The 22,332-nt window shown below is 44.6% G+C and overlaps 1 protein-coding gene across 2 annotated transcripts in view; it reads left to right on the plus strand.

Moving 5' to 3' along the window:
* The first annotated feature begins 996 nt into the window (after nucleotides 1-996).
* The window catches only part of TMEM170B (transmembrane protein 170B), a 133,859-nt gene continuing 112,523 nt past the window's right edge, over nucleotides 997-22,332 (plus strand). For both annotated transcript variants that reach the window (XM_062184599.1, XM_062184598.1), the window contains exon 1: nucleotides 997-1,174. In XM_062184599.1, the coding sequence (XP_062040583.1) occupies nucleotides 1,078-1,174 (97 nt within the window). In that variant the 5' untranslated portion in view covers nucleotides 997-1,077. The remainder of the gene's footprint in view (nucleotides 1,175-22,332) is intronic.

A 22,332-nucleotide genomic window follows, 5' to 3' on the forward strand; every position in this document is an offset into this window, starting at 1 on the left:
CAGCAAATATACGGGGGGAGAGGGATTCTAGACTAAAAAAACAGCAAGATCTACAATTTGGACAAATTCAGTCAGACCCCGGGGCCCCCGGAGGGCGGGAATGAATGAGGACGCGGGGCCACTCGGTTTGTGACTTTAACATTCATTCTGCCAGTGAGTGGCCCAGCCAGGTCACTGAACTCAGGATAAAAATTAAAAACCGCGAATTACTAACTCTGCGTGCTGAGCTATTTACCCCCTTCAGGTGTGGCGCGCCGGGATCTTCACCCTGAGTCGTCGCAGCATCCACCTCAGCGAGCCGCGCAGCCCCGCAGCCGGCCCCGCGCGCCCGCGAGCCCCCGGCCCCGGGGGGCGCGGAGGCGGCGCCCTCGGAGAGCCCAATCAGCCGCCGGGCCCGGCGGTGGCGCCAGCGACGTAGGCCGCGCTCGCCTCCGCGCCACTGCGGGCCGACGCTCGGCGCCGGCCTGAGCGCGAGCCCGGGCGCTGAGGGAGAGGCAGGCGCCGGCGAATGGGCATGCGCAGTGGCGCCGCGAGGCCGGGCGGCGGAGGCGGGGCCGGGCGTGGGGCGCCGCGCGCGCGCGCGCACTCGAGCCGCCCGGCGGCGGCCGCGGGCGGAGGGGGCGGTTCCTCGAGTGTCGGCGACCCGAGGGCGGCCAGGCCGGGCGGCAGGTGCCGCCGCGGCCGCCGCCGCCGCAGCCTCCTCGGGCTGCCGCGTCCGCTCCTTCTCCGGCGGCGATGAGCTGGGCCCCGTCGGCGGGCCGCACCTGCCGGCTGCCCGTCACCGCCGGCCTCCCGGCGTCGTGACCTCGGCCTCCTCGCGTGTGCGGCCCCTGAGGCAGCGGCAGCGGCCGCGGCAGCCTCCTCCGGCCCGAGTCCTCGCTCGGGGGCCGCGCGGGGACGGCGCCCGGCCCCCTCCGCTCCCCCGTCCGCCGTCCTCAATGTCTCCCCGGCGGGGAGGGGGCTGCCTGGGAGACACGCTGAGCGGCCCCCGCCGGAGGCCCGGCGGCCTGGAGCAGCCGCGCACTCGCCGCCGCCCCCCGATCCTCACAGCCGCCGCCGCCCGGCGCCGCGGGGACGATGAAGGCGGAGGGGGGCGACCACTCGATGATCAACCTGTCGGTGCAGCAGGTCCTGAGCCTCTGGGCCCACGGCACGGTGCTGAGGAACCTCACGGGTAAATGGATGCGGGACCGCCCCCTCGCCCCTTGCGGGGCCCGGCCGGCCGGGAAGGTGTTCGTGGGCGGCGTTCCGGGGGCGCCGGGGTCGGCCGCCGGCACCCGGCCCGGTAGTAGGCGCGGCGTCGGTGCGGAGACTCGCGCGCGGGTAGCGTTCGTCCCCTCCCCTCCCCCTGCCCTCCACGCACGCACCCGCCCCGGGTGGGGAGACACTTCCCGCAGCTGTGGCTCTTTGCGTGGCGAGTCGCCGGCCAAGTGCAGGACTTCAGTTCCCGGCTTCATCAGGATCAGTTTGCTTCCACTTTTTTTGTTTTTTTGAGGGAGGGGTGTAAAGTAGATGGCTAAGTAGATTATAGTGGGTCAGGGGCTGGGGCAAGGTCTGGTGCATTCTTGGCATTTTAGCTTTACGCTCACATAGCTAGCTTCTTTTCCCCGTGTCCTTTTGTCCGTCTCTGTCTCTGTCCAGCCTGGAGCAGCTGCATCTGGGACGTTTGCTAATTTTGAGTCTTTCCCCTCTTTAGTCAAGGGAGCTGATCTTACCCACGTGGGATAACCTCGATGGGCGTGTGTGACAGTGAGCAAGAGTACATGTGTGTGTCATCGGATTCCTGGGTTTGCCTTACGAAGAAACTGCTGCTTTTGTTCCTGAGGAGGTGCTGACCCTATACTTCGAGATCCGAATTTTACAAATACTCTGAGTAGTAGTCACAGGAAAGAGATTCAGTTACAATTTGATGACTTTTCAGTGCGTGCTTATCAGACTGACGACGTAAAATGAAACTATGAATACACACATACGTGTGTGTGTGTGTGTGTGTGTGAAGCCTGGTGTGGCACAGAATTCAGATGTCCGTAGTGTGTGTGTGTGCGTGTGTGTGTGTGAAGCCTGGCATGGCACAGAATTCAGATGTCCATAGTGTGTGTGTGTGTGTGTGTGAAGCCTGGTGTGGCACAGAATTCAGATGTGCATAGTGAGTGTGTGTGTGTGTGTGTTTGTGAAATCTGGCATGACATAGAATTCAGATGTCCATTGAGTGTGTGTGTGTGTGTGTGTGAAGCCTGACATGGCACAGAATTCAGATGTCCATGGTGTGTGTGTGTGTGTGTGTGTGTGTGTGAAGCCTGACATGGCACAGAATTCAGATGTCCGTAGTGTGTGTGTGTGTGTGTGTGTGTGTGTGTGTGTGAAGCCTGGCGTGGCACAGAATTCAGATGTCCTTAGAGATTTTATGGAACTATATATAAGAGAAGCTTTACAGGCGCTAGTTTCTTTGTGGAAGCCCGGCAATTCAGGGACATTCTGGGAAGCTGATTCGTGGGGTCCTCACTTGGATGCTGTGGAGCAAACTGTCTTTATATGATAGTTGCAGATCAGGGATGTGTTTTTTTAATGTTCAAGAAACTGAGTTGACATAAAGACTCTGGTGATCCAAGATGAAAGATTTGGAGACAGATTGCTTCAACTTATTATAATTTTGCTAGTATCAACTGTTTCATATTTCAGCTGTATCAAATATGTTTATTAGAGTGAAATGAAAAGGACTCAGTAAATATATTTGTATGTATTAATGTCCATATTGGCCTATGAAGACCTATTTAGATAGTCAGCTTCGGGAGCCATGAAGTGAGTGTAATTTATCTCTTGACAAGATTTGATGATATTTAATATTCTGATCATTACAGTGGCTGCCAGGTAACAAATCAAACCAGGGTTACTTCCAGTTACCTTCTCATATTATCTTTTTTTTTTTTAAACAGACAGAACCCCCATCCTCAAATTCACTCCACAAGTTCATGCTCCAAATCTCCGCAACAACCAGAGCTAACGCCTGGAGGGAGCCAGGAGCTCAGTCCAGGTCTCTGCCATTGGTAGCAGGAACCCAGCTATTGGGAACATTTCCTAGGAAATGGCTAGTGTCAGAGTAGAAATAGAGGTGAGGGTTAGGGTGAGGGTGTCACATGCTAGCAACCTCAGTGCTTCTCAAAGGTCAAAAGGGACTGGCCTGATTATGATAAGGTTCCTTGTGGCCTTCTCCATGCCGCTCACCTTACTGATCCCATATGTAGCTTCAGAATTAGCCAAGAGAACTGACCTGCAGTACCGCTTAGGGTTTGGACTATACCAAACAAAGCAAACCAACAGAGCTCCCCTGAAAGAAGACCGCTACCCCTGACTGCACCGACTGGATATTAGGCATTTTACGAACATGGTTTCAGTCTTCAGAATAACTCCTGAGAGGACGTTACAAGGAGCCTTCGTAAAGTTGGCCCCCTTCATAGACCCAGGTCTGTCTGCAGAACGCCCCCTCTCCTCTGCCCGTCAGGCAGGAGGCATTTCTTGTGTCATCCTGCTGCTTCTGTTCCTTGTACATGGTTTTATTATGTTCTTCAGTTACATTGTATTTTCTATGTGTCTCCTCTGCACTGAACTTTGAATTCTGTCACCTTAACATTTTTGCATCTGACACGTAGTAAATGCTAAATCGGTGTTTACTGAGTTGAATTTTTAAAGTAATGCTTTAACATTTGCATGATTTTTATTTTTTTATTTTTTTAATTTTTTTTTTGGACAAGCAGAGTGGATAGTGAGAGAGAGAGAGACAGAGAGAAAGGTCTTCCTTTTTGCCGTTGGTTCATCCTCCAATGGCCGCTGCGGACAGCGCATCTCACTGATGCGAAGCCAGGAGCCAGGTGCCTCTCCTGGTCTCCCATGTGGGTGCAGGGCCCAATCACTTGGGCCATCCTCCACTGACTTCCCGGGCCATAGCAGAGAGCTGGCCTGGAAGAGGGGCAACCGGGATAGAATCCAGCACCCCAACCGGGACTAGAACCCGGTGTGCCAGCGCCGCAAGGCGGAGGATTAGCCTGTTGAGCCACGGCGCTGGCCCATTTGCATGATTTAAACATTCTTATTTCATATATTCAGATGTTGAAACAAAGAGTACCTTGCTTCTAAGAGCAGGAGAGAATTCATCACACTACTTGGCCTTTTTCACGTTAAGATAGTGTATGCTATTAAGTCAGAAGGGATTGTTGTCATCATAATAAATTTGGAAATAGAAAGGAGCATCAGGTACAACTAGACTGACTTAGATTGAAGAAATGACTGTATAAAGGATTTGCAGCAATCTGGGTTATGGGAATTCGTGTTAATTAAATACCAAACAGAAGGGAAAGATGCTCTCATTTCTTTTTTTTTTTTTTTCCTTATACAGTTGGACATGTTTGATGTTATCCTTCTCTTTGTACCCTATCTCATAGGCAAATTGAGAATATCTATTGACCTTATCATAGAGACAGACCTTTAGAAATAGTAGCCTTGTGTATTATTCTGATAGAAATAAAAATTTTAAAGTAATAATGCAGGCTAGAAACATCAATATTTTGGAGTTAGAACCAGTTCACTTTAGGAATATTGAAAACTCATTCCATTAGTGAAGTGACTTGGCTGGGATCACAGTGGAACCAGCGTCTTCTGTCAGTTCTGCTTTGCCTTCCTGTCTCATGCAGCTGCTAACCCAGGCAGGGCTGAGATATGGAAAATCTTACAGTACTTAGGATTAGGCTGATAATAATCTTAGCCCCAGTGAGACTCAGAATATGTGAATGGAAGTATAGAAGTATAGTAGTCCCCTCTAAGTTGCAAATAGTGCTGAACCCTCTATATACCGTGCTTTTTCCTGTACATAGGTATCTATGGTAAAATTTATAAATTAGGCGCAGTAAGAGATTAACAACAGTAATAAAATAGGATACTGTAACAAAATGGCCAGCATCACTACTCTTGTACTTAGGGCCATCATTAAGACCTATGAAGGTTGCTTGAACACTAGTACTGTGATACCATGGCAATCGACGTAATGTTTGGGATGGATACCAAGTGACTGGGCAGGTAGCACCTGCTGTGCAGATGTGCTGGACAATGGGGTGGTTCCCCTCCTGGGCAAGGCAGGATCGTGAGGACTTTCATCACACTACTCACGAGAGCAATGTATAACTGATAAGTTGTTTATTTCTAGAATATTCCCTTGAATTATTTTTATTGATTGATTGATTTGAAAGTCTGAATTAGAGAGGGAGAGACATGGGAAATCTTCTATCTGCTGGTTCACTCCCCAAATGGCTGCAACAGCCAGGGTTGGGCCAGGCCAAAGCCAGGAGCCAGGAGCTTCTTCTGGTTCTCCCATGTGGGTACAGGGGCCCAATTACTTGGGCCATCCTCTGGTGCCTTCCCAGATGCATTAGCTGGGAACTGGATTGGAAATGAAGCAGCTGAGACTAGAACCCCATCCATATGGGATGAAGGCGCTGTGGACAGCAGCTTAACCCACTTAGCCATAGTGCTGGCCCCATCTTGAATATTTTCAGACTGTGGTTGACCACCAGTAACTGAAACCAAGGAAAACCACGCTGTGGGCAAGGCTAGATGGGGCAGGGAGGCAGGGAGTGGGCACTGCAATTTGTCCAGCAAATAAGATACTAGAAAATGCAAAATATTATTGACTAATGTTTGCGCTATTTCAAGTTTTGTAGCAGTCAGTGATTTCTTATGTGTATTGTTTTAGAAATGCTGCCAAGTCTGGGCTGCTCTTTATCTTTTCTCCTTCGTGGAACAAAGTGCAATGAGGATTCCATATGGAACAGATTAATCCCTGGAGACCCTCAGCTCTGTCACCTAATAATCATTGCTGCCGGTCTCTTCAGTATCTGCCTTCCCCTGGTGTGTAATCAACAGGATTTCCAACTTGATGCAACTGTCTGTAGGTCACATGTCTCATCAGTTCCTAAGGTAGAGAGAAATGACTTTCTTCCTTTCTCTGAAATAGTCCTTCTCTGAATTCCCATGAATCGCCTCCCCAGTATAAAATTAAGAGTCGACGTTGTTTATAATCTTTTAGCTTTATGGGTAATGACTTTTTAAAAAATCATAATTAAATGTATCCTTTTATTTTCTTCTGCAACCTTGGCTCCTGACTTTGGTTTCTGACCTGAATTTCATTGCTGAGGGTTTAGAGAAGAATTTTTCCTTAGAAAATGACAGGATCCCCACATTCCTGAGTGAACACAGAGCTGGGCTGGTGTTGGGAATGGGATAATTGCCCCCTGAGTAAAAGGCAAAGGCTGTGTCAGGTCTCTCTTTAATGAGGGGATTGGTGCTTCCCTCTGTGTTGGTAATAAGCATTGGGAGGCTGGGAGTTCAACTTGCAAAAAGGGTAAGAGTGTGTGTATGTGTGTATGTATGTGTACTTACTTTTGTGGAATATACATACTCATACTGTTATAGTTCCCATTGAGACTGTATGCTTGCTAAGCCATTTTAGTATAAATCAGTTTTGGCAAAAAAGCATAAGGTTGGGGGAAGGATAGTTGGTGTCCACTCTGCATGTTTGAAACCATCCATACCCATCGTAGTAATAGCAAGCACTTCCTTTAGAAGTGCTCCCAAGCAAGTGTGCCCCTCTTGGTGTCACCCTGTATTCTTTTTCTTAAAATTTTTTAGGGTACCCAAGTTTCATGAATGTCTTACATACAGATTCAGGAACATAGTGACACTTCCCACCCCACCCTCCCTCCCGCCCATGATCCCACCCTTCTTCCTCCTCCCTCTCCTATTCCCTCTTAATTTTTACAAAGATCCATTTTCCATTAACTATTTTTTAATAAAGATTTTATTTATTTATTTGAGAGGTAGAGTTACAGACAGTTAGAAGAAGAGACAGAAAGGGTTTCCTTCCACTTGTTCACTCCCAAAATGTTTCTTCCACTTGTTCACTCCAGCGAAGGCTGGAGCTGTGCCGATCCAAAGCCAGGAGCCAGGAGCTTGTTCTGGGTCTCCTGCGTGGGTGCAGGGGCCCAAAGACTTGGGCCATCTTCCACTGCTTTCCCAGGCCAAAGCAGAGAGCTGGATTGAAAGAGGAGCAGCTGGGACTAGAACTGGCACCCATATAGGATGCCAGCACTACAGGTGGAGGATTAACCTACTGCACCACAGCACCAGTCCCTCAGTTAACTTTGTAGTCATAAGATTAACCCTAAACTAAGTAGAGAGTTCGACAAATAATATGAAGGAAAAAACACTGTTCCTCAACAGTCAAGAGAAGGGCTGTAAACAATCATAGAATCTCAAAATGTCAACTTCACTCCCATACATTATATTTTCGATACTCTGTTACCACAGATCAGGGAAAACATACAGTGTTTATGTTTTTTGGGGGCTGGCTTATTTCACTAAGTATAATGGCTTCCAGTTGCATCCATTTTTTTTTTGCAAAAGGAAGAATTTTATTTTACTTATTTATATATTTATTTGAAAGGCAGAGTTACAGAGAGGCAGAGAGAGGGAGAGAGAAGACTTCCATCCTCTGGTTCACTCCCCAAAGGGCTGCAATGGCCGGAGCTGTGCCGATCCAAAGACAGGAGCCAGGAGCTTCTTCTGGGTCTCGTATGCGGGCCCAAGGACTTGGGCCATTTTCCACTGCTTTCCCAGGCCATAACAGAGAGCTGGATTGGAAATGGAGCAGCCAAGACTCAAACTGGTGCCCATATAGGATGCCGGCACTGCAGGAAGTGGCTTTACCCACTACACCACAGCACTGGCCCCTCAATTTTTTTTTGAACCACTGAGTAGTATTCCATAACTTCTTCCTTAGTGCTCTATTGTAGGATTTGAGTTTATGTAGGTAAAGTTACTTGAAATGTCCACATAGAGTTATTTGTGCTTTGTAAATATAGCCTTAAAAATTACTTTTCAGTATTTTTTAAAAGACTTTATTTATTTGAAAGAGTTGGAGAGAGAGAGAAATATTGCATTTGCTGGTTCACTCCTCAGATGGCCACAGTGAAGGGCGCTGGACTAAAGCCAGGAGCTTCCTCCAGGCCTACCAGGGTCCCAAGGGCTTGGACGATCATCTTCTGCTGCTTTTCCACGCACGTTAGCAGGGAGCTGGGGCTCTGCTGGCGCTCTGATTTGGGATACTGGCATTGCAGGCAACTGCTTAACCCACTGAGCTACAGTGCAGGCCTCTACTTTTTAGTATTTATGCCAGACCCCAGATCACTTTTTCTGAAATATATGTGAAACATTCCATATTCTTTGGTGGTACAGAACCAAGTAGTAAATGTTGATGTGATGTACTTTATAGGATTTAACTTCCCAGGAGGCTTACCTGTATGTCTTACTGAGAATGAAGGTGCTGTAATTTTTAAGAATTGTCATGGTCAGGTTTTACTTTCTTAATTCCCACCTCAAAATCTTTGAATCATAAATCCATATCCTCTGGCACTGTGAAGTGCCAGATGGCATTTCTTAAACCTAAAGCAGTTCCTGCATCAGTGTTGGGTCTACTTAACCTGTTATTTTGACACTTCAGTAGTTAATTATTATTTATTTTTCTTTGTTGAGTGATTGAAAGTAAGGTCCAGGAATGTCTGATAATCGCGAATAGGATGAGATATTTTTCCTCTAGAAAGGAAGCCTAAACAAAAGAGGAGGGAGGAGGGACTGGGTCAGGCAAGGAAATGAGTTAGGATGGTCAGGTGTAAGGAAAGCCCAGAGAGTGAGGCACGTTGAATTTATCATAGTATCAGGTGAACAGTTCTAATAATGGCTGTGTGTATTGAACACTCACTGTGTGTCAGGTCCTGTGGACACCAGTTTCATGCATCTCACATCCTATAATTAAATGGCCATGTAATTTATCTTATTTAATATATATGATTAGATCATGTGCAATAAGCTAATTATAATTATGTATGTTAGTAATGAAAATTAATTATAGGATAAACAGTAGCAGTAGAAACACCTTTTAAAGAGTTCTCATTAGACTATCAAATTATGTCTAGTGACCTTACCTTAGCCAAATGGATAAGCCTTGGAAGAAAAGGAGACTTTTCACCAAACTTCCGTATCAATTAACATCAGCTTATAAAAGATTCTATTACTGGCCGGCGCCGTGGCTCAATAGGCTAATCCTCCACCTGCGGCGCCGGCACCCCAGGTTCTAGCCCCGGTCGGGGTGCCAGATTCTGTCCCGGTTGCCCCTCTTCCAGGCCAGCTCTCTGCTGTGGCCCGGGAGTGCAGTGGAGGATGGCCCAAGTGCTTGGGCCCTGCACCCGCATGGGAGACCAGGAGAGGCACCTGGCTCCTGGCTTTGGATCAGCGCGGTGCGCCGGCCGCAGCGGCCATTGGGGGGGTGAACTAACGGAAAAGGAAGACCTCTCTCTCTCTCTCTCTCTCTCTCACTGTCCACTCTGCCTGTCAAAAAAAAAAAAAGAAAGAAAGAAATTTTACTCTCAGTAGTTAACATTTCTCTAATGTGAGCTGAACATTGTTCTAAGAACATGAACTGCATTATTTTATTCCTCACAATAATCCCTCAGGTAGGCAGCATTATTAACAGCAGTTTTAAAAGTAAGGAATTAGGCACAGAGGGTATCTTGTGCCAGACAGAGTGTGAAAGCTGGGACTGCGAAACACACCAGTGTCACCCCAGTGCCACCCCAGTGCCACAAGCGAGTGAGTGACTGCAGTGGACGTGGCGCTGTCAGGGGTGTGAAGGTAAATCACGTAGGGTGACTGTTCCCAAGAAGCTTGGTTTGAGGTCTCTGCTGCTGCGTTGCAAGTTATCCTGAAATTTCCTCGCTTGATACGGGGCACTGCTGTTACCCCATGTAGGTTCTGATGGCCAGGGATGCTCTCTTGGGCTCAGGGTCTCAGTGCTGCTGCCTTCTCTGCAGACCTGGTGGGGCTGGAGGGCCACCTTCTAAGCACATGCTTGTGGCTGTTGCAGGAGATGGGGAAGCTCTCTGCCTAGGGCTGGCTGGACACACTTGGTTTACCCTGGAGCCAGAGATCATAGAAAACAGAAGTTGAGTTTTTATGAGCTAACCTTGGAAGTATCATAAGTATCATGCCACAATTCTGTGTTCTGTTGGTCACATGGGCCACTCTGGTCTCTTGGGGAGGGGACTGCCCAAGGGCATGCTGGGCATCCTTGGGCCTTCCTACAGGCTGGCCGTGAGAGTCTGAGGTTGGTATGGGAAGAAGGGAGTGAGGCCTTCAAAGCAATGAAAGGGGGCGACCAGAGGCCTCCGGGGCGAGGGGCTGAAGCACCCACAAGAGAAATAGAAGGTGACTAGAAGAAGCAAAAAGCTGTCCTGATACATGGAAGGATGATAGGAAACGGCAATGCCTGGAATTCTCAAGGGTTAATCTTGGTATTTCTTGGTTGAGTCATGTGCCAGTCTCTGGTAAACAAGATGAAAATAGCAGTCATTGCCACAAGGAGCTGGTGGCCTGCAGAGAGAAGCCAGCTACCCTTTCAGTTAAGTGGATCAGGAAGAACGAGGCAGAGGGCAGAAGACGACAGGTGGAGAGTGAGGGAAGCCCCTGTGTATGGGGTGTGCAGGCGCGCCAGCCGGACTTGATCAGGGCCCTGGCTGTTCCGCTGCTCTTGAACATCTGTGTCGCAGACAGACATGTTTTCATCACCAATGTAAAGCTGATTTGCATGATAAAATTCTCTCCTTCCCGCTTCCCCTGCCTTGAATTCACTTTCATCTGTCCTGGTTCCCTAGGCTTGCAACAGAACATCGTCACCTGGGACTAAGTCATCCAGCTCCAGGACGGCAGGTGGAACTGCTTTAGAATCTTTGATAGTGAGGCCCAGGAAACTGCATGAAAAGTCACTCTTCTGGTGATTTTGTTATTGAGCACTCAGGGAGTGGGAGCACCTGCTTTCAAAACAAAACAAACCACTTTTGTAGCTATGTTGTGATGTAAAAGTTGATAGGGAATTTTAGTATTGCCAAATACTTAAAATTTCAGTGCAAATGACTCGTTTATTTTCAGTGGGATAATATGATAAACTAGCTTTTTATTTTAAGTGACTAGCTTTTAACAACAGATCATATTAGAGTTTATCTTTTAAGAATGTTCCCTTCAACTGCATGTACTGTAAGCCACAGAGAATAGTCCTTATTAAGTGATAATAACATAAAAAATTCTAAATTATGTAGTTAAGTCTAACTATATGGGAGAATTGAGTTTTTACATTGTTTATCTAAGTTCTTACATGAATGAGCAGTTACTGCAATACCACTCACCCCTTGGATAATTGGGATTCTATTAGATTTTTTTCATATTGATGGAGTCTACAGAAGTAGCAGGGTCCTTGAATGTGTGAGTCAGGAAGCTGAGTTTTACCCTTGACTCCTGTCAGCTACCTTGTTTACTCCAGGCAAGTCACCTGTCTCCAGTAGGCAGTTTTCATACTGGGGTGAAGGAAAAGCCTATCTTGAAATTTTAATAAGTAAAGAAAAACAAACTGTTATTAAGAGTTAAGAAAACAGTTTTTACATTTGCATGTAAACTTGTTTCTTTAATCTTAAAGGTTAAGCACCTTTTTTTCAGTGTGGCTTCAGATCTTTCACAATATGCTTATCTGTAGGGTCAGATTGAAACCCTGGAGGGTCTGTTCTCTGAATACCATTTAGTGGCTCTTAGAATTAGGCGGTCTTGACCCTGGTTAAGGAACTCTAGCTTGCTAAGTATCTAAAGATCCCTCGCAGTTCTGAAATTGCCTCCTTTTTGCTGCCAGTTGGACGTAACTGCCTCCTCAGGACCCCTGCCTGAGTCACGTGGGGTGTGCCTTTTCTGACCTAGCTTTATATTGCGTGCTAACGTTCCTGGGTGTGCTTTTATTTCTTGATTTCTTTGTCCCTCCTTCAGTCTTAGGGATGTATTATATTCAGAGTTTCACTGTTATGTTCATTGGTGTTAAAACTTCATTTTTCAGCATTCAATACAAATATCCCTTGGAAATACTATACCATAAGATTGTAAAACGTTTTATCTATTGTTTATTCCAAAACCATGTTGTTACTGGCTGTTAGTATTTTTTTTCCTGCTGTATCCTGTGTAAGTTGCTTGAGGGCATATAGGAAGTTGCACTTGATAATTGTGCTGTTATAATTTCATAATATATTCAGATTTTTATATTTAATCCTCATACATTCATAACTGAGTAATCAGTTATGAGGAAGTACCAGCTGAATGCCATCTTTAAGGAAGACAATGCTATGGCTTAAATATAGAGAACTTTTGAACTATTTTAAACAGTCTTAACCTGATTTCTTTACCCTTTTAATTAAATTATTTTATTTGAGAGGCAAAGCAACAGAAAGGGAGAGAGAAAGAGACAGACAGGGAGGTCTTCCTTCTGCTGGTTCACTCCCCAAATGTCTACAAAAACCAGAGCTGGGCCAAGCTGAAACCAGTGGCCAGGAACTCACCTGGGTCTCCCACTTTGTGGGCAGGGGCCCATCTGCTGTGGTTTTCCTAGGTGCATTATTTCAAAATGGCACTCCCATGTGTGATGCTGGTGTTGCGAACAGCAGCTTAACCCACTGAATGACAATGCTTCCCGCTTCGCCATTTCTTTAAAGCAAATGATACTGTGATTGCTTTAAGTTAAAAATGCATGTAAGAATTTTGCTATTCAATAAGGCTAATGTAATTTATGGCCTATAATCATGTAACTTTCAAGTGAAAGGTAATTTAGTTTTAAGTGGGTTATAGACAGTATTGCCTTAGGCTTTGAGACGCAGTATGTTAAAGTAGCCCTCACAGGTGTCACAAGGAAGTTGAAAAGTCGTGTTTTTGGTCTCTCTGAAGGAGCAGAAGCAGATAACTATTAAACATCTAGAACAGAGGTTTCAAGTATACAAATATGGCCATTTATGTTGAGAGATTAAAAAGCATGAGAAAAATGGTTTGTTTACTTACACTTCAGCTTCCTTTGTTGTTCATTTCTTTGTATAGAGTTGTTTCCACTTAGTATCATACTGCTGTCTGAACAGCTTCCTTTAATAAAAGATTTTTAGCCTGGGTCTGCTAACAGTTGACCCTCCCTTATTTCCCCCCTCGAAAAAAGAAGTCTTTATTTCACATTCAATTTTGAAAGAAATTTCTGCTAAATATAGATTTCTGGCTTTACGGATTCCCCCTCCTTCAGTTTTCATAAATGGAACTCTGGTTTGGTAGTTTCTGATGGGAAATTTGTTGTACTTTTTATCTTTGTATGTAATGTCATTTTCCTCCGATTGCCCTCAATGTTTTTACTTTATCTTTGCTTTTAGTCTTTTCACTGTAATGTGTAGGTATGTGTGTGATTTATTGTGTTTTATTGCTATTTTTTGATTTATTAAGGGGATTGCTATTTATCTTATTTGAGATTCTCTGGGAATTTTGGGTTTGTAGCTGGATCTTTCATTGTTTTTGGAAAATTTTCAGCGTGTCTTCAAATATCATCTCTCCCTCATTCTATCATTCTTCAGAGACTCTGATCACATATTTATTAAATCCATAGCGCTCAGATAGTTCTTTCTGCTCTCTGTTTTCTCTTTTCTGTTTGTTCAAATAATTTTCTGTTGATCTGTCTTGAAGTTTAACTTTGTCAATCAAGCCTGTTGGTGAACCATTAAAGGAATTTTCGTCCTTGATAATGTTTTTAAGCATTTCCTTTTCATCACTGCTGAAATTCCCCACGTGTTCCTGTGTCTGCTTATTCCCCAGGAGCTGAGAACCTGTTAATGATATTTGCAAGTCCCTGTCTGGTAGTTCTGTATGGGCCATCTCTGAGTCAGTTTCTGTTGATTGATTTGTCTGTCAACATTGGGTTGTTTTTCTTGTCCTTGAGTGTATTCTGTAGTTTCTTGTATTTTATTTGAGAAGTAGAGAGAGGTTTTTTTCTAATCCAAGTGAAAGCTGCAGTGCATCGTTGCTTGTCCCTGAGGATGATGCGTTTGCTGTTCTCCGTCTTTGCTTTGGATAGGAGAAGCGTTCCAAGAAGCAGGCAAGGTTTCCTGTTTCCCTGACTACTAGTGCTCACCTCCTGTGGGCCAGCATCTCTCTGTTGTCCCACAGCCCAGGAGAGGCTTGTGAGTGTGCTTCCTTGTGTCTGTTCCTGTTGGTTCCTCAGGTCCGCTTGGTCTTTAACAACCTGTGAGAATTATAGCTGATTCATCTTACCCACCTGTAAGAAAGTGGCCACCTCCTGGACACCTCCTGCACTTAGGTGTCCCTTTCTTGCTTGGGAGTTTTTCCTTGTTGGAACTCAGATTACTTTATTTGCTTGGAGCCTCCCTTGGTGATGGGCTAAGGAAAAGTTAAGATTTTGTAATTTATCTTTTTCTCTCTTTTAAGGTAGGAATGACATTCTTTACAGCATTCTATATTCTTTTTGTAAAATTTACTTATTTATTTATTTGGCAGAATTAGAAAAGAGAGAGAGAGAACACGAGAGAGTTTGAGAGAGAGACTGAGATCAAGATCTATCTTCTACCTGCTGGTTTATTCTCCAAACAGCTGCACTGGCTGGGGCTGGGCCAGACTGAAGCCAGGAGCCTGAAATCCCATCTTGGTCTCCCATGTGGGTACAGGTGCCCAAGTAACTTGGGTCATCTTCCACTGCTTTCCCAGGCACATTAGTAGGAAGCTGGATTGGAAGTGGAGCAGCAGGCACTTCAGCTGGTGCCCATATGGGATGCCAGCCACACAGGGAGTGGCTTTGCCCACTGTATCACAATGCCAGCCCCAGAATTCTATATTCTAAATTCTGATTAGAATTTAAATCTGAGAGATGTTTCAGATTTTTAAAATTTGATTATATCTTTAACTTAGAGGCAGAAAAAGCAGAAACAATACAAACTTGAGACTTATTCATTTTTAAACATGTTGTCATGGTTTGGATATGGTGTGTGTGTCCCCCAGAGGTTCCTATATTGGGAGTTTGTTCCCCAGGATTGAGATATAGGAGGTGATGGAACTTTTTAAGAGGTGGAGCCTCGTGGGAAGTGATTGGATCCTAGAAGTGCTGCCCCCAGAAGGAGTTGATGCCATTTTTGTGGGGACCCTGGTTAGTTCCTGAGGGCAGGTGGTTATAAAAGAGCCAGCCTGGCTCTGCTCCCTGGCTTCCCATCCAGCCTTGTGCTTGCTGTCACAGGCACTCCCATCCGCAGGCCTCTCCATTGCCCAGTCTGATGGCACCAACCTGTCTTGGACCTTTAGACTGCAAAATTGTGAGCTAAATAAACCTCTTTTATGTATGCAGTACTCAGCCTCGGGAATTTAGTTACAACAATGGAAAACTAACAAATATACATGCTCAGTAATCTAGAGGCATGGATGATCTCCACATTTTTCTGCTTTTCATATCTTTAATTCTTGGTTCTTGCTAGCATTTGAACAGTATTGTGATGGACTAACCGTGTTTCCTTGCTTCCGAATCTAATAGCATTATCATGTATTGATCTGCCCACACCAGAAATCTGAGAGGCCAGACATCACGTCTCCTGTGCCTGCATCAGCCAGGTCATCAGCAAGTCCTTCTAAATATTTATCGAATTATTTACAGTCTTAAGGGTAGTGCCTAAGTCCTAGGCTTCAGTTTCCCTCTGGATTCTTGAAATATTCTTATAGTCCTTCTTCTAGTCCTGCTTTTCTCCTAAGTACCAGAGTTGTGTTTCAAAAAGATAATTCTGATTGAATCTGTAACTCCTTATTTAGAGTCTCTCATTGGCTTCCCATTCCATAACTTTCCAGCTTCACAGTGGAGTCCATATTGTTTAGGGTCTGTAAAGCCCACCCCCATCACATATTAACTCTGTTATCTGTACCCCCATTTATCCTGAGTACTTGGCATTAGCCAAATCAGAGAGCTTGTAATCTCTGTCATATACAGTTCCATGATTTCAACATCATGTTTTACAGCAATGATTTCTCATTCTTGGCTTGGCACAAAAATCACCTGGAAAACTTAAAAAAAAATTCCGATGTCCAAGCTGCATCTTAGACCAATTAAATCAGAATTTCTGCAGGTGGTATCAAGGCAGCTCCCAAGTAACTGCGAGATGCAGTCACTACCCTACCCTCACCCTGCCTCCAGCAAATGTATCACCTGGTTAAGTCCTCTTTACGTGTTAGAACTCAGATGTGGCAAGAACTGTTTCTGAGATCTTTCTTTACAGTGTTCCCCCTTGCTCAGGACTGTGTACCCCATATAGCACCACTTGCGTGCTGTGCTCTGAACAACCAAACAACCCAAGGTGTCTGAACCTGTGCCACTGAAGTATTGTTAGTTAAATACCTGAGTGTCAACTCTTGATAATAACATGAAAAGACTGTGAGCATAATTTTCAAGCATGGGGTAGGACTGTCCAATCCCCAGGGACGCATATCAGAGTCATCTAGACCAAGAGTCAGTAATGATTTTATAAATGCAGAAGATATTCTATTTGTAGTAATATTCTATTTTTAGTAATAGTATTATTTTGTTCTTAACAAATAGTAAAAGATTTTTGCTTTCAATTTTAGTAAATAGCAAAAACAAAAACTTTATTTTTAGTGAACAGGAAATGTAAAAACTTTTGGATTTATTGGTCATAAGAGTCTCTGTCACAACTAAATTCTGTTAACTGTAGCATGAAAGTAGTCATAGACAATATGAGCTTTATGAATACTGAAAATTGAGTTTAATAAATTTTAAAAATTATTTATTTGAGAGAGACAGATAAACACAGAGAGACTTCCCTTCTACTGATTCACTCTCCAAAATCCACAGCTGCCAAGGCTGGGCCTAACAAAAGATGGGAACAGAAAACTCCATCCAAGTCTCCAAGGTGGGTGGCAAGTACTCAAGAACTTGAACCATCATCTTCTGCTTTCCACAGTGCACTTTAGTGGGAAGTTGGACTCAGGAGCAGAACTGGGGTTTGTACCCAGGTACTCTGATATAGGATGCAGCCAGCCCAGCTGACATCTTCACTACTAGGCCAAACGTCTGCTCCAAGTGTCAGTATTTTTGCCTGTTGCGAAATATTGTTTTGCTGATGACCATTTCTAAATGTAAAAGTCATTTTTAGCTCATAGACTGCACAGAAACAGGTGATGGGCTGTATGTGGCTCATGGACCATACTTTGCTTGGATTTGCTGGAATGAAAAAAAAATTTTTGAGATAACCTAACTTGAATACATATTGTTTAAAAATTAAAATACGGGCCCGGCGCCGCGGCTCACTAGGCTAATCCTCCGCCTGCGGTGCCGGCACACTGGGTTCTAGTCCCGGTCGGGGCGCCGGATTCTGTCCCGGTTGCCCCTCTTCCAGGCCAGCTCTCTGCTGTGGCCTGGGAGTGCAGTGGAGGATGGCCCAAGTCCTTGGGCCCTGCACCCGCATGGGAGACCAGGAGAAGCACCTGGCTCCTGGCTTCAGATGAGTGCGATGCGCCGGCCGCAGCGCGCCGGCCGCGGCGGCCATTGGAGGGTGAACCAACAGCAATAAGGAAGACCTTTCTCTCTCTCTCTCTCTCACGGTCCACTCTGCCTGTCAAAATAAATAAATAATACTGACTGTTTCTGTAAAGGTAGAAAATTACGAACAGCCCCCAAACTAGGCCTTTTACAAATGTGGTATTTTCATTTTGAGGCATAACATATGTTGAATGCATAAAACAGGTTTATTTATTTTTTTAAAATATTTATTTTATTTATTTGAAAGAGAGGTCTTCCATCTTCCAGAGCTGAGCCGATCCAAAGTCAGGAGCCAGGAGCTTCTACGCGGTGCAGGGGCCCAAGGACTTGGGCCATCTTCCACTGCCTTCCCAGGCCATAGAAGAGCAGCCAGGACTCAAACCAGCACCCATATGGGCTGACGGCACTGCAGACAGCAGCTTTACCTGCTATACCATAGCACCAGCCCCCATAAACCAGTTTTCAATATCAGCTTGCTAATTGCAGTAGAAGTATTGGGTGGTCTGTGTTAATGGTTCTCTAATGCAATAGGTTTCTGTAATGACTTTTGGAGTTTTAAATGAGTATGTAATATTACCCTAGAGTCGTGATTTCTACTTCATCTACATAAAATCCTTATCTGAGAGATTCGATAAGAATACAGTTGTGTAGGTTCCCACCTCCAGCTGCTCTGTATGTAATTCTCAGGAGCAGCCCAGGTGGAGAACCTTGGCCTTGAAGGACGCCTTCTCCTTGCATGAATTAAAGAATAGAATGAAACACTGGTTTTTGGAAACAATATATTTGCAACAAATCTTTTAGTTTTTTAAAAATATTATTTCATGAAAAGCAGACACACACACAGAGGGAGAGAGAGAGAGAGAGAGAGATCTTCCATCTGCTGGTTCACTCCCTTGATGGCCACAGTGTCCAGTGCTGGGTCAGGAGCTTCATCTGAAACTTCCATGTGGGTATCAGGGACCCACACACTTGAGCCACCTTCCGCTCTAGCAAACATTTTTAAAAATGTGTCAGACTAGTTGTTAAAACAAGCAGTAAAGGATGCACAAAATAATATTATCCATCTACTATCTTTAGATAGCAGGTTCTTTGTATATACATTTTCTACATACATAAACAGACCTTGCTTTTTAAAAGAAATAGGATCACGCCTGTTATGTATAATTCTTTGACATGTTTTTACCCAGACATCTAGAGAAATTAATTTCTTGGATAATTTCGTTCAGGGATTAAAAATGAAAGTGCAGTAGGTAATTTTTGAGTGACTTTGCATGCAGGACTGACGACAAGAGTTATGGATTGGAAGCAGAGCTCTTCCTGATATCATCTGGGGGCTAGAATGAGTCAGCACTCCTGCTCTGTAGACCACCATAAAATAAACACACGCTGCCACGCTCCAGGCAGAACTAGTTTCAGGTGAGGCTCACAGACCACTGGAAATGGGGAAACCCATGAAAGGGCTTCATGAGCTGTGCCAGGGAGAAGGCTTGTTCCCTCCAGTGAACGAAGATGATTGTGGGCACGAGATACTTCAAAAGTTTAGTAGTTTCCATATTCCATCTTTACAGTATTTGGTTTGTATTTTGTTCAGCACTGAGTCTCCTTTGGCCTCCTTCATGATTGCCCAGTTGTAAGAGGCTCGGACCAGGCTGGTGGGGTAAGGCAGAAGGAAAACTCTGGGCCCAAGGGTATTCACCTGAGTCACAGAGCCTTGACAGTTTGGATCCAGGAGACAGTTTGTCCCTGCAGGTTCACGGTTTCTGTCAAGAAGTCTGCAAGCATTGCTTTGGGCTACATCTGGCACAGTGTGGTGGTCCAGGTCATTACCTGCCAGTTGACCAGTCGTCTTTTAGCCACGAGACCATTTATCTACTGAGCTGTTCTCAGGAGAGGGAAGTAGGAGCTTTTGATACTGAAGACACTACTCATCAACCAGCTCTTGGAAAGTGTTCGTGACTGTTCTGCCCAGACTCTGCTGCCTGTTTTGCAGGGCGTAGTTCAGCTTGGTTCTATCATTCATTCTGATTCATTGGGCTGCTGCTAATAGCATTCAGTCTTTCCTTGGCTTCCAACATGTTTAGGTTAACCATAATGATCCCATTGTCAGTATGTATACCCAAAGCATTTAATCTTGATGGAACAAATATAAAGCATAATGCAATAATAATGTGAGAGGAGTTAGTTGTGATACGTCATACTCATGTTTGGTCAAATTAGTGCATGCCATCAGTTTGGAAATAATAGTTCTCAGTTCTCTTTTACTACACATTATCAGCACAGTTTCTGGTTAATTGATAGGATGTTTTAATTTTTGGTTTAATTATACTTTAGTGTAAATATCTTGTGAGAAATTATTCATTCAAATACATCTGAGACAAATTGTCCAATCAGTACAACAAATTAAGTGTGGTGATACTCCACTCCTGCACTCATAGCCTGTTCTTCACCTACAGGCTTTGGGCATCTGTTGTACTGCTCTGAGGGTCCTTCAGTTCTCTTCACCTGAACTAATCCTATAGGTTTCCTGTGAATGCCAGTTGTCAGTGGGGATTAAGACAGACTGTCTTCCCAAAAATGGATCAAGACCATTAGAGGCCCTGTGTGGGAATATTATGTTGATCAGCTGAGTAATTCAAACTAATGCTTGTAACATGAAATGTAGCATCAGTGAATATTCTTTATATTATATGTCTATATGTTATAGACAGTGAGAGAGAGAGACCAAGAGAAAGGTCTTCCTTCCGTTGGTTCACTCCCCAAATGGCCGCTACAGCTGGCGCTGTGCCGATCCAAAGCCAGGAGCCAGGTGCTTCTTCCTGGTCTCCCATGCGGGTGCAGGGGCCCAAGCACTTGGGCCATCCTCCCCTGCCCTACTGGGCCACAGTAGAGAGCTGGACTGGAAGAGGAGCAACCAGGACTAGAACCCGGCGCCCATAGGGGATGCTGGCGCCGCATGCAGAGGATTTTCCAAGTGAGCCACGGCACTGGCCCCAATCAGTGAATGTTCTTAGAAGAGTTTTATTTTGTCTAAATGAAGAGTGTAGTATTTTTTAAAGAAAAATAAACATAAAAGTATATTTGAGTTTTGGGTGGTTAGTTCCAGTTCAGTCTGCTTAAGGGAGCATTCTGGACTGGTCATTAGAAGACCACTTGAGATTTTGTTGTAGTCATATGACTCTTTTGATACCTTGGGGCTTAAAATTTACTTTTCCCTATAAGGTAAGTTTAAGTTTATTGTTGAAATCAAAAGCAATATATTCTGTAGGCAAACAATTCTACTTTTTATAATGCCAAATAGTCCCCCTACTCACAGGTTAAATCTAGTCAAGAAATTATGTCTTCTAATTGTTTCACAAGGGCATTAAAGCAGAAAACTTTTGGGGTGCTATATCTGTTATGATCTTGTTAGTGGACTGGGTTACAAGGCAGATGGTTGACCTGCCAGCAGGAGCCAGTGCCTGCCAGAGCAGACTATCAGCTGCATTGCTTCTGTTATCACTGCCTTACATTCTCACTTTATTAGATTCACAATGGGAAATTATATCTTTTAATATCCAAATATCTTGTAAGCAAGTTAAGCCTTTTTACTTTTAATGTATTTTTAATTGAAGCCATTTGTGAGTGACAGCGTGATATGAAAGCACTATGCATATCTCTCTGAAAGTTGGAAGAGAAAACCCTGTAAAAGGCAAGCTTTGTCAATTTCTCCTTAATTAGCACTATCTGTCTCATATTATTGAGAAGCATGTATGATATTTTAACACACGTTGTAAATTATATCAGATGTCTCCTTGCAATGACTTCAAATTATCTTGAGTCTTCTGTGTGCCAATTTGTATGAATTTGGCAGGGTGATGCTGATTTTCTTAAAAAAAAAAAACAACTTTTTTTAAAAAAAATATATCCTTCCTTCCTTTTTAAATTAAACTTTTTATCTTGAGATAACAATTCCATTGCGGTGGTAATCGGAAGAGAGCTTGTGTACCCTTTATCCAGTTTACCTAGTGGGAGCGTCTTGGGAGACCCCCATGTTACATCACAACCAGAATCTTGACCTTCATCCAAGACACCTGCCTCACTCAGATCTCTGCTGTACTGCTTGTGTACCTGTCCTCATCTCTGTGTATCCAGTTCTGCACAGCTTTATCACTCACATGGGTATCCACCACCACAGTGAACACAGCCGTTCCATTGCCACAAAGGTGTCTCGTGTTGTCCTTTCATGGCCATACCCTCTTTCCTTTACAAAGAGAATTTTTGTTCTGTTTTAAAACTTTTTATTTGTAATACTGACTTATTATATTTTAAATATCTACAGTTAACACCTTTTTACTGATTTTTCTAAATTGTGGTAAAAGTGCTGTTTGCTGAGGGCCACTCCTTGTTTCCTCTATTTCATATGGTGCACTTCCATGACCCTGACTGGGATTTTTCCCCACAACGAGCAGTTCTCCAGAACATGACCCAGATTGCCTGGAATTGTGTCAGATCTTACAAGATGGGAGTCCCTCACTTCAACTGCCACATGAAAGACAACTTCCCCTACGTTAAAAAAAAAAAAATTATTTATTTACTTGAAAGGCAGTGACAGAGGGAGAGACAGAGATCTTTCATGTGCTAGTTTCCTCCCCAAATGCTTGCAACACCTAGGGCTAGGCCAGGCTGAAGCGAGGATCCAGGACTCCATCTAGGTTTTCCGTGTGGGTGGCAGGAACACAAATACTAGGGCTGTCATCTGCTGTTCCCAGATGTGTTAGCAGGTAGCTGGTTGGGAAGCAAAGCCAGGATTCTATCCCAGGCACTCTGAAATGGAATGCCAGGCATCACAATGCCTGACCCTTCCCATACTT

This window comes from Lepus europaeus, chromosome 3, assembly GCF_033115175.1.
Source record: "Lepus europaeus isolate LE1 chromosome 3, mLepTim1.pri, whole genome shotgun sequence".
NCBI classification, from domain to species: domain Eukaryota; kingdom Metazoa; phylum Chordata; class Mammalia; order Lagomorpha; family Leporidae; genus Lepus; species Lepus europaeus.